The sequence below is a fragment of the Onychomys torridus genome, chromosome 11, assembly GCF_903995425.1.
Source record: "Onychomys torridus chromosome 11, mOncTor1.1, whole genome shotgun sequence".
NCBI classification, from domain to species: domain Eukaryota; kingdom Metazoa; phylum Chordata; class Mammalia; order Rodentia; family Cricetidae; genus Onychomys; species Onychomys torridus.
Window position 1 is genome coordinate 30430593 of NC_050453.1, and position 12398 is coordinate 30442990.

Sequence of the window (12398 nt, forward strand, 5' to 3'; positions counted from 1 at the left end):
AATTTAAATTATTTTAGTGATAGGAAATTTGAGTTTTTACAGTGGTGTGCATGTGTGCATGGGCAGAAGACAGGGGACATCTGACAACCTGATCACTCTTGCCCTTCATCCCTTGAGACAGAGTTTCTTAGTGACTATGGAGCTCAGCTGGTGACCAGTAAGCCCTAGAGAGGTCCTGTCTCCGTTTCCTGTCCCCCAGCACTGAAGGTTATACATGCACCTGGCCATGCCTCACTTTTTCTGGGAGTTCTGGAAATTTGAACTCAGGTGCCCATGTTTGTTCAGTAAGCACTCTTACCTTCTAAGCTGTCTTCCGAGACCTGATTCAAAGCTTAAAAAATTCAACACCATTAGCAAGGACATGTAAGCATTTCCACAAACCAGCTTGTGTGTTCTGTCCAACAGGGGAACCCATCTGTAACCTACCTACCTCTATGGCTTCTAAACACTATGCTTATTGTCTCTGTCTTGAACTGTCCATCTATTGATCATTTACTTCTGAGATAAAGAATTTGGACTCTCACATTGCTGGCTCACCATGTAGCTAGTGTATCTGCACCAAAATAGGTCCAACCATAGAGGTAGGCAATAGGTGAGAGTGAGTGCTAGCTACACATGGGGAGATACCACATTTTAATACAGAAGGGCATGACACAATGGACAGGAAGCTTGTCTCCACATACAGGAAACTATGTACTAAGTCTACATCTTGTTTCCCAGGGAAATTTTTTCATTTTTTCCTACTTATCTGCATTTACTGTTTTTGAATTTATGGAAATGTGGGCACTCATACACAGTGCTAAGAAGCTACAAATAGATGTGCTGGGGTCATGTTCAGTAATTTTGTTTCACAAATGCTTGCTGACTGAGTAATAGAGGGTCAAATAAACATTCAAGGAAGATAGATGATGTTGCAAGGTCCATTCCTTCTGCAAACAACTGAGCTGAGGGGCAGAGTCCACAACTCTTACCTTTTCCCACATTGTAAGTGGCACTTGAAAGGGACAGTTTGCCAATGCTGCTGTTCCTTTCCCTGCTTTGCATTGTTAAATGTTGGTTTAGAAACCTCTTAAGTAGACTAACCACTGTATGACGCAAAAGAGAGTCCTATGCACAATATCTCGTCCAGGAACTTGCCAACTGTTCCAATTTTTTTCTCTGTTGCTGTGATAAAACACTGACCAAAAGCAACTTGGATTACAGATTACAGATTACAGTCCATTATGGTGAGAAGTCAAGGCAGGAACTGAAACAGAGATCACTGAAGAACTCTGCTCACAAGTTTGCGTCCCTGGTTTGCTCAGCCACCATGTATATGTATATGTATATGTATATGTATATGTATATGTATGTGTATGTGTATGTGTATGTGTATATGTATGTGTATGTGTATGTGTATGTGTATGTGTATGTGTATGTGTATATGTATGTGTATATGTATATATACACATATATATGTATACACACACACACACACACACACACACACACACACACACACACACACATCCCAGGCTCATTGCCCAGGGGAAGCACCATCCACAGTGGGCTGGAAGCCTCACATGTCAGTTAACAGTTAAGAAAATGCTCCACAGACAAGCCCACAAGCAAATCTCATGGAGGCAATTCCTCAGTTAAAATGTCTTCTTTCCAAGGCAGCATACATTGTATTGTCTGCAAAGGTGGATGTATTTAGTAGCTGGCTTTTTAAAAAAAACATGTTTGCTCACCCTTAATTACCTTGGGGCTTGTTTGTGCCCATTAGAACTCATAGGAGCAGGGGAAGGAAGCACAGCAGCCGTGGAGTTGATGTAGAACGCCTTTACCCTGCACTTGTCTGTGTGATGATAATTCTTGCTTCACTTACTGTAAAACATGGACTTATCTCTGCCCCAAACCATCCTAGAATCTATTGTCATTCCCATTTTAAAATGAACAGATGGAATTCAGAGAGATCAGATGATTTTCTACTAGGAGCGGGAACTTAACAAAATCCTGGTATTTAGGAGACTCTATACCATTAGTTTTCATCTCTGAAATGGAGAGCATGATCAATTTTTATAATCACAATATTCAGGAAAGGAAATTTCTCTAAGAGTGCGTGGTTAACAGTATCAGTTTTTAAAAATATTTAGCAATAATATTAAAGGGATCTACCCTTTCTCTGGTCAGAGGAATAATAAATTCGTCTTACCTTCTGAAAATTTACTGTATTTAATTCCTTGAGGATGGATGCTTATGGGCTTGTCTGCTTTGTTTTTGAAGTGAACTTTCATGATGTCTCCAACTTCAGCATATAAAGTAGGTCCAAGAAGTCCTATGGGAGGATAAGTTTGAATTTGTTTACATTCAGGATCATCAAAGACACAGCTGCTAAGCAGGAGGGACATGCAGAAAGGTCCCAAGGTGATTACCACCATTCCTTCTGGTCCTGAAGTTGGCTTGCTTCTTTTGAACTTGCCTTAAACCATCTCCTGACTTTTGTGTCTTTGTTGCCCCATCTACTCCACCATGGCTTATTAAATGACAATGAACCGCAAATCCTTGGCCTTAACCCAAAGCAACTCCAAAGATGTGAGAGACAGTTTGCCCCAGATCCTATCCATTCTCATGTGCTGTCTTTTTTTACACATTTGAGTTTCTACTCTCCCATGGGTCTGCACCATTCTTTGGTACTCATGTAAGTTCAACAATCCCCAAATTCCTGAGATCTTAATTAAAAATGACCTCACATCAGTCCTCACACCAACAATTTTACAATATCAAGGAGAAAATGAGAAGTGAGAAGGTGTAGGGATTGGGAGGATCCATGGGCCATTATGGATTTATTCTACATGGAATAGCAAGCCATTTGAACTTTGTATTGTATAGGCATGGTTTGACATGTTTTTAAAATTCATACTCATTTGCTGTGGGATGTCCTGTATGACAAATATGTTGCTCTGATTGGTTAAAATAAATAAAGTGCTGATTGGCCAGTAGCCAGGCAGGAAGGATAGGGTAGGTGGGCCAAGGAAGAGGAGGAGGCGGAGAACAGGAAGGCTGGGAGGAGAGACTGCCAGCCGCTGCTAGGAGAAGTAACATGTAAAGACACCAGTAAGCCACAAGCCATGTGGCAAAGTATAGACTAACAGAAATGGGTTAATTTAAGATAGAAGAAGTAGATAACAAGAAGCCTGCCACGGCCATACAGTTTGTAAACAATATAAGTCTCTGTGTACTTTCTTGGTTGGGTCTGAGTGACTATGGGACTGGCGGGTAAGAGAGATTTGTCCTGACTGTGGGCCAGGCAGAAAAAGTCAAACTACAAATGGTGCCCAATGTGTTTGCATGAGTTTCCACCTAAAACCTGAGAAAAAAGATTCTAAAACAGAGTTAAAAACAGCTTCCTAGTTGTCTCCCTCAAGTTAGCGGCAGCCTGCCAGTTTGAGCTACTATGGCAGGTTCCTGGCGTGTGCATCTGACCTGCAGTGTGGCGGGAATGAGGAATCTACAAGCGGCATTTTACTCTGCTACATGGTGGATTTAGCCTTTGCTAGTTTAAAGAAAAAAAAAAGTTCTGGGCTATGCACTGCTTTGATAGAACTGCTTCTGATAGTTGATGGTACACATGGCTCCAGAACCAGAGCTGTCAGTAAACTGTACCACCGCCATGTTGGGAAGCTGAGGTGGGCAGAGCCAGCAGCCACAGTGGCATTTCAGTCTTACAAAGATGAATATTACACAGAGAATCTGGTTTGTCTTGTCTTTGGGATTTTTAACTGCAGAAAAAGATTTGATCATAAAAGCTGTTGAGCTAAACAAATATGTAAATTTTACAGGTACCTTGACTTCAAAATTTGGATATAAGGATATGTTGCTTTGGAAAAGAGTCTCTGCTTTTGTTTCCACAGAAAGCCAGAGGCTATGGATTTGTTCCAGATTAAGATACATCAGGTTTGATCAGCCAAGACCACCTGAAAGGTCTCTGATGACACCATGGTCCAGATGATCCAACATCCAGAATGGTTTCGAGGCAATTGGCTCAGCGGTTTACACTCATGGACTACTCCATAATCCTAAAATTTTCTTTATGTCCCCATAAGATACAGCGCCCCCCTCCAGCAGGAAGTAGTAAGAAAAACTATGCCCAAATTCCCAGCTGGCTTTGGAGATGGAATTGGCTCACTCCTTCTCTAAACCCAAGCACATTGTTAAAAGAAAAGGTTAAGAGCTTCTTATGTCCCAAATCAGAAGAGCCCTCTGGTGTGGGACAGAGAAAAACCAATATTTTATTTAAAACAGGTTCATTATAAATGCAATCTCTTTCTAAAGATAAAAAGGGGATATGATATAGATATGATAGGATGAAAGGGTAGATTAGTGAACTTACTGCAACAACTCATTTAAAATGTTTTACATTGGTATAGATTTTAGTCCATTGATACAAACTTAAAGTTAATTTTGTTATACTGTGTGTATATTTCTACTCTTGTTTAAGGTATTATGTTTGTACAGCTCATTTAAAATTTAATGGATAATTAAAAATAGATTAATAACTTGTCATCTATGATAATCATACTCATAGCCATGTTAGTTACGTCTTCTAGGTATACACAGAGATATTTCAGATAGACAGGTAATCTTCAAACACTTCAAAGGTCTACAGAATATGGCATTTAAAATATTTTTAAAATTTAGACTTTCTGGACAGTGAGACATGTCTGCTCCTGGCAGCACCGATTTACTTCAGAGAGGAGGATGGGCATTAAAGACACTTTATATGGAGTTTATCTTCACCTTGGCAAAAATAGCCATTTGGGCAAGAAACTGTTCTTGCCTAGACTACTTGATCAACTGGACATGCAGGACCCATAGAAAGATGACCACTAAAAGTTTACTTGACAAAATAGTCCTTCAGGTTCCTGCTTCGCAGAGGAAATTGCCAGACATTCTACAGGACACTGAGAAAAGTGACCGAGAGACTCTAGCTCTGTGGGCTGAAGACAAATGCCCCAACTTTACAAAGGAACATTAGGTGACTGTCCAGGCTGCCAGCTGTCTCTGTCTACCCTACAAGACTCCTAAAAGTTGCTTGCATCCTTTTCCCAGTTCTCAGGTAATATTATATCTTTCTGAGGCCTTTGATGTGGTTGAAGACTAGACAGTTATAATTTCCTCAGTTATGATAAAAGATAAGTTAGATATAAAAACCTTAGACTCACAAATATAAGATAGATAGGATATCTTCTTTAATATTGTAACTGTAATTCTTGCTTGATAATTGTTTTATTATCAGAAATTTCACTATATAAAAGTTAAAACCTTGCTTTTAAAAAAAAAAGAAAAGGGGAAGTGCTGTGGGATGTTCTGTATGTCAAATATGTTGCTCTGACTGGTTAAAATAAATAAAGTGCTGATTGGCCAGTAGCCAGGCAGGAAGGATAGGGTAGGCAGGACAAGGAAGAGGAGGAGGCGGAGAACAGGAAGGCTGGGAGGAGAGACTGCCAGCCACTGCCAGAAGAAGCAACATGTAAAGACACCAGTAAGCCACAAGCCATGTGGCGAAGTATAGACTAACAGAAATGGGTTAATTTAAGATAGAAGAAGTAGATAACAAGAAGCCTGCCACGGCCATACAGTTTGTAAACAATATAAGTCTCTGTGTGCTTACTTGGTTGGGTCTGAGCGACTATGGGACTGGCGGGTAAGAGAGATTTGTCCTGACTGGGCCAGGCAGGAAAACTCAAGCTACACTCATTAGAACAAAGAACACAGCAGCTGCTATGTATGAAAAAGAGAGCTGTAGTGTAAGGAATAGATAGTGGTATATTGAGCTAGTGTGTGTAGCAGTGCAATGGTGATTTTCTGGACACATCTGGGAGTTAAGCTAACAAGCTCTTCTAACAGATGGGATGGACCATGAATGAAGAGTCAGGAAAGATCCCAAAGCTTCTTGATCTGAGCCACTGGCTAAGTAATGCTGTGAGTTACCATGGCAGGGAAGAAGCAGGAAACAGCCTAGAGACACAGACATCAAGACCAAGGTCTTACTTGCTATTGCCAGGCACAGTGCAGAGTCTTGAACCACACAGGTGAGTCCTTGACCCACCCCCAGGGGATCACAAAGTAGTTTGAATGTGGACATACTCTAGATGGACAGGATAATAAGGGAGCCAAGAGGCTGCAGGGCCAGCTCCATCTGGTTCCTTAGCAGGGAGTTTGTATATGAGTCAGAGTTCTGGAGACTCATGCTAGAATTGCCCAAAGTGTAGTCTCCATTTCAGATTATCTTGGTTTCTTACCAAAAAGAAGATTCCCAATTACCACCTTGGCCCTCAGTTTTGGAGGCGGAGCTTGGGACTGCATTTTAACGTGTGCTCAAAATGATTCTAGCACTCATCAACTCTAACTACAGTTCAGTCTAGTGGCAGCAACAGCTGCCCTCACATCCAAGCCAGCCATAATCTCACAGCATCTGTTTCTGACCATTGGGAGTCAGAGAAGCAGAAGAAGGAAATTATAGCATGGTCATGAAGTTCAACCAGCATCCATTTACAGTTGATTGCACCTGCAGTGTGATAATTAGGATGGGACTTTCACTTACTGTTCCTTCAATATATCTAAGCATTATAAGTCCTTATAGTAACCTTCATAATACAATTTTAGGATAGCTATTAGCTCTTCATATTACATACTAGGAAAGTGAACCTCAGAGTATTAAATACTATACCATAAAACCAACAAAGGCAAAGCAATGATTTAAACTTAAATCAGTCTGACTCAAGGGACTGAATTTCAAGCCACCTCTTTATCCAGCACTTCTCACCTTGCATTCTTTCATACATCAGACACTGAGTGCTCAGACTGTCTTAGGCATCAGCCTGTGGTGACACACGGATGAGAAATAACCACTTTCTGACTTCTTACAGCTCACAAAATATTAAGAGAAACATTCTAACAAATAAGCACACAAAGGTTTAATTATTATAAACTGTAGTAGCATCAAAGAAGATGCCATTCTCCTGGCTGTGAAGATGGAGGAAGGGAGAAATGTACCAAGAAACACAGGCAGCTCTAGTTAATAGGAAATGCACAGACTGTGGTAGTGAGTGCTGTATGGAGAAAAGTCTGTTCCCGGCTTATGAGTAGGGAGAGGGTCAGATTTGGCAAGCATTTTCCTCAGGAAGTAATGCTTTCAATGAGGTGTGAAGGCAGGGAAACAAAGAAATGGGCAAGTGGGACCAGCGTGTGTAAAAGCTCTGAGATTCCAGAAAACTCCACCTTCTCAGGAACCTCTTGATGGCCACTGAAGCATGTAAGAGTGTACTTTTCTTAGCAGGTAAGAGAGAAAGGCGTTGAAAGTAACACTGAAGGCATCATTTGGGCCAGGCACTCAGGGCCTGGTTGGACATTTGGAATTCTGGTTTTCATCTGATAACAGGTAGAGGTTATTGAGGTTTTTCAGCAAGATATAATATGACCCAGACTTCCAATATGTTTTTTGGTCCTTTATTTTTTTTTGTTACTGCTTTCCATTCTCTCTCTCTCTCTCTCTCTCTCTCTCTCTCTCTCTCTCTCTCTCTCTTCAAGATTTTGCTTTTAAATGATGTCTGTTTCTTGAGAATAATCTGGGGAGAAATTGGAGTAGAGGCTAAGAGAAGGCTCTGAAAGAGACATTGGTAAGATTAAGGCCATAATGAAGGTCTTCAGCAAAGAAAATATCCCATTATGTATGCTGGAGATGAAAATTTCAGGTTTTAGAGTGGATTAGCTCTGAAGTAGGGGTGGGGACAAACAAGGTAATATGGTGCCAGTAACATTCTGCTCTGGGGCTGGGTAGACAAAGGTGACATCCTGTGGGATAGAAGATGGCACGCAATGGTTCTGTTTGGTGTGTGTGGTGGGCAGGACAATGCCCTTTCCCTGCCGTGTTGTAATGCCTAGGATTTGGAAGTGTGCTGCCTTGTGTGGTAAAAGGGACTGTGTACGTATGATTAAATTAATGGTTAATTGTGGGAGTCAGAGATTTTCCTGGGCTACCAGATAGGTCTTATGGAGTCACAGGGTACTCATTAAAGGGTTACAAGAGAAGCTTGAGAGAGAAATTAGAAGATACCACTCCACTAACTATGAAGATGAAGGAAGGAGAAAATGTCAATAAACCCAGGCATCTCTAGTTAATGGAAAAAGCAAGAAAGTGACTTCTCTAGAGTCTTCAGGAGGGACAGAGCTCTGCCAACTCTTATTTTTAAACCTAGTGACCCCAACTTTAATCTCTCACACATCCAGAACTGTAACTGTAACAGAAGAAGAAAAAAAATAATTCATATTTTGAGGCAGGGTCTTGCTATGTAGCCTAAGCTGGCCTTGTCATACTTGTGATCTTATTGTCCTGGACTCCTCTCCTGATGCTGGAATTATAGATGTGTGCCAGGACATCTGGCTGATTCATGCTCTTCCAAGTCACTAAATGTGTGGTGATTTGTCACAGCTCAATAGAAGTTCTGCCTTCCATGATCTGTTCCCATCTATCTACTCACTCTTGTCCTATCCTTGCCCCCTCTGTCCCTATCTTTGTGGCCACTGTCATCTACTTCCTGCGTCCTTTGCCCCTATCTTTGTGGCCACTGTCATCTACTTCCTGCCTCCTTTGCCCCTATCTTTCTGGGTGCTCTTGTCCTGTTCCTTTTTTTGAAGCACCCTTCTTGGAATTTATGCTGTTTTTATGCCAGGAGCTGTTTTATTTGTTTTTCTGTTTGCTCTGGACAGGATCATGGAGGACACATTCTTCATGTCTCATTTTGGAGACAGTTAACAAAACCTGGTGTGTGTGTGTGTGTGTGTGTGTGTGTGTGTGTGTGTGTGTGTGTGTGTGTAGGAAGAGAGTTGGTTTGCCCAAGATCCGTCACTAGCTCCCTGGCATTGCTGAGACTAGAAGCTAGGTCTTGGAGCTCCCAAAAAAAAACTCTTTCCCTAATTCTTTTTCTAGAATAGTTAAGACTCTAGCCTTCCTAGACTAGTCCAGATGGATTCCTCTTTCTGGTTCCTAACTTCATCTGCCTCATTGGCTGACCCTGTCTTCTGAACGTTACCTTTCATCTGACTTATTATGGAAGCACAACCTGCCCAGGCTGCAAACAGCCCAGTACTTACTGACAGTACCATCACAGTGGGCACTGTATTTTGCTGTCATGTTTCTCTTGCATGGTTACTTGTTTGTTGGTATCAAATGACTACAAATACTTGCTGCCAAGTAAAACTTTCCTAGGTTATTGGACCCAGTAAGACCTCGTACTTCAATGGGCATTTTGACAGTGTGGGGTGTTTATTCAACCTCCCTTCCTGCTTCTTTATAATTAAGGGACAGCTAAAGGATGTTTTCATAACTGCGGCTCAAATACTTTAGCGCATGTAGCAGACTCAAGGCTGAGGATTTCCTCCTCTCTCAGCCACATAGTCCAAGCCCTTTCCCGCTGATGCTTTGATGGGAGAGAAGGGAGGTTGAGGGAAGGAGTAATATACCTTGGGGCTTAGAGACAACTGCATAGCATGTAGCCAATCTCGTGCAGTTGAAGAATTGGAAAGATTGCAGTGGACGAGCTCATCAGATCCACTGCTCTCCAATGAACAAAGAATAACAACATACAAAGACAACCTGTAGTTAGCAATTAAAGCTCACCTGGGGACAAGGACTTCATAGAAAAATATGGAGACTCAAAACTTTCAAGTACAAGTTGGATTCCTGAAACCACATCTGGCCTCTCCAGCTGTCTAGGTGTCCACAAACTTCACCAGAAAGTCACCTTCAGGCCATAACCCAAATGACTAGCCTCTGCTTTCAATTCAGTAAACTATTTTGGACTCCTGCTGCCATAGAGGTGAAGAACTATGACTTGTTCATGGCTCAGCTGGAACCACACCCACCAAGTATTTGGAAAAAGAAACACAGCAAAGGTACAAATAACACAGGGCTAGATCCAGGCAGTGCCAACTAGCATTCAAATCCAGATCTCAGCCGGATCAGAGGCTTTTCTTTCTCATCAGTTCTGTATCCTTGGGATCTAATGATGAACGCAATGGCACTCCTACCAATCAGGGGGTCAGAGTTAAGCAGAATTGGAAATTTAAGAAGGAGCTGCAAAAACCAGATGCTACAGTCCCTCAGTTCCCCCACATTAAATATGTTCTGTGATACACAGATGCTGACAGAAAACTAATGTTTAATGTGAAAGGGCTTAAATATGATTCTGGCTGTTCCTACCCCCTCTTAAGGTCTTCTTCCAACCAACAAGGCTCTATCAGGAGCCCACTACAAAGAGCCTTCATCTGGGAGGATGTCTGTCACAATGGTCTCCTTCTTGAAACACTGTTGGTGCCTCCTATCAGTTCAAAAGTCTCCAGTCTGGTCGTGGTCCTTTCTGTTACTATGCATTCAGTACAATGCATTGCCTAGCAATGACATCAATATTTGGTGAACCTGGCAAAAGCCCCAGTGTATTCAGCTTTGGACGCTTGCTTTCTCATCCCCATTTACTCACAAGTTAAATAGTTCTTATGAATCTATTGAACACAGTAAGCTCTGCACTGGAATATGAAAATGGATTCTGCAACAGAGGAAGGTGATCCTGCCCACAACCACAAAAGTCATTTTATAGGTGACCTTAATGGCCCACCCCGGGACTCACACTGAGGCAGCGGCCTTTTTATCTAAGGCTGAACTAGTCACAGCTTTTAATACCAGCACTTCCTGTTTCTTCTGTGTTTAGACCCACCAATTATTCCCCAGTTATTTCTACGGAATTAATAAATATTAGATTCCTATGGTGCTCCACAATATCCTTGAACCTCCCATTCATCTCCAGAATGCTCCTGCCTCCTTCCAAGTCAGAGTCACATTTCAAGGAAAATCCTGCTTGCCTTGTGTTTCCATTTCCTCACCCACCACCCACTCCCCAAGTCCCCACCATGAGTTCTCACTCCCACCCCCACTACAGCAGAAGCTCTGCTTTACCATCGGTAGTCATTGCTTTTGGTCCCATTTGACTCTGCCTCTGGGGAATCAACCTCCTCTGGCCTCTCCAGGAAGACTTTCCCAAGCTCTTCCGTGACATGGCTTTCTCGGCTCATGCCCTGGCCTCCGTTGCTCCTTTGAGCTGTCACAGCCTCCTTTTCTCACTACATTTTCCTTGGATGCTCCCTCAGAGCTTCGTTTATAACCTGGTTGTGATGTCTCCTGAATATTTGTATCTATCTGCCTCAGCCCTCCCTCCTAAAAGCAAGACTCATATCCACCTGCTCCTTGGATAACACTGGGTGGATAGTCTACAGATACCTCAGACTCCGAGTCTCACCTCATTATCCCTGCAAACAGGGTTCCTGGTTTGTTTTCTTAAATTTTCTCTCTTACTGAGTGGAACATTATCCATTCTACTCTTCAGCCCAGAAAACTTGAAGTCAATTATAATCCCCTTCTCCTGTTTTCATCCAATTAGCCACCTGTTTAGCTGGTTTGAGCTCCTAAGTATCTTTGGAATCCATTTAATTTTCTCTGCCTCAGCTTCCCCGCTGTCTTTTTTCCTGGATTGGCACTAAAGCCCCATTACTACTTTTTCTGGCTATTCTCTAATCCATCTTCTAGATGTGGACAGAACGATCTTCTTATTCTAATTAATTTTTAGTTAGCATAGGGAGTGATGGTGTTTATTATGGCGTTTTTACACACATATGATATTGTACTTTGTTCACAATCAATCACAGACCAATATTGAAACAGTATTAACGTGCAAATCTGGGTCTATCTTTGTCCCACTTAAATTATCTTAGTGGTTCCCTACTTTCCTCCAGACAAAGCTTTTAGACAGCTCCCCTCCTGATCTGGCTGAGTCTATCTAGTCCAGTGGTTCTCAACCTTCCTAATGCTGCCACCCTTTAATACAGTTCTTCGTGTTGTGCTGACCTCCAACCATAAAATTGTTTTCGTTGCTACTTCATAACTGTAATTTTGCTACAAAATTTGTTATAAATTGTAATGTAAATATCTGCATTTTCCAATGGTCTTAGGCAACTCTGAGAAAGGCTCATTCAACCCCCAAGGGGTATAACTCACAGTTTGAGAGCTAAGCTGAGCTAAACACTCTTGTGCTCTGTTTGTTGTTGTTGTTGTTGTCGTTGTTGTTCTAAAATGCATCTTTATACTCCCATTCACACCCACTGTTTGGTTTTCCAATTCCCCTTTCTTTCTCTGTCTTTTCAACATTAGACTGGAGATACTTCAGTATCGTTCTTCTTTGTCACTGTGCTAGAACATTTTACTATCAGTCATCTCTAATGGCTGACTGTTGGAACTCAGAATCCACCTTTATATCCCCAGACCGTCAAATGTGCTATTCTTAGGTTGTGATAATTAAAAGGAAAGA

At 41.8% G+C, this 12398-nt stretch overlaps 1 protein-coding gene across 1 annotated transcript in view; it reads right to left on the bottom strand.

Annotated features, from left to right (window-relative positions):
* The window catches only part of F5 (coagulation factor V), a 70715-nt gene that overhangs the window by 53109 nt on the left and 5208 nt on the right, over positions 1-12398 (bottom strand). The window contains exon 3 of the mRNA XM_036202546.1: positions 2195-2317. Coding sequence (XP_036058439.1) covers positions 2195-2317 — 123 coding nt within the window. The remainder of the gene's footprint in view (positions 1-2194; positions 2318-12398) is intronic.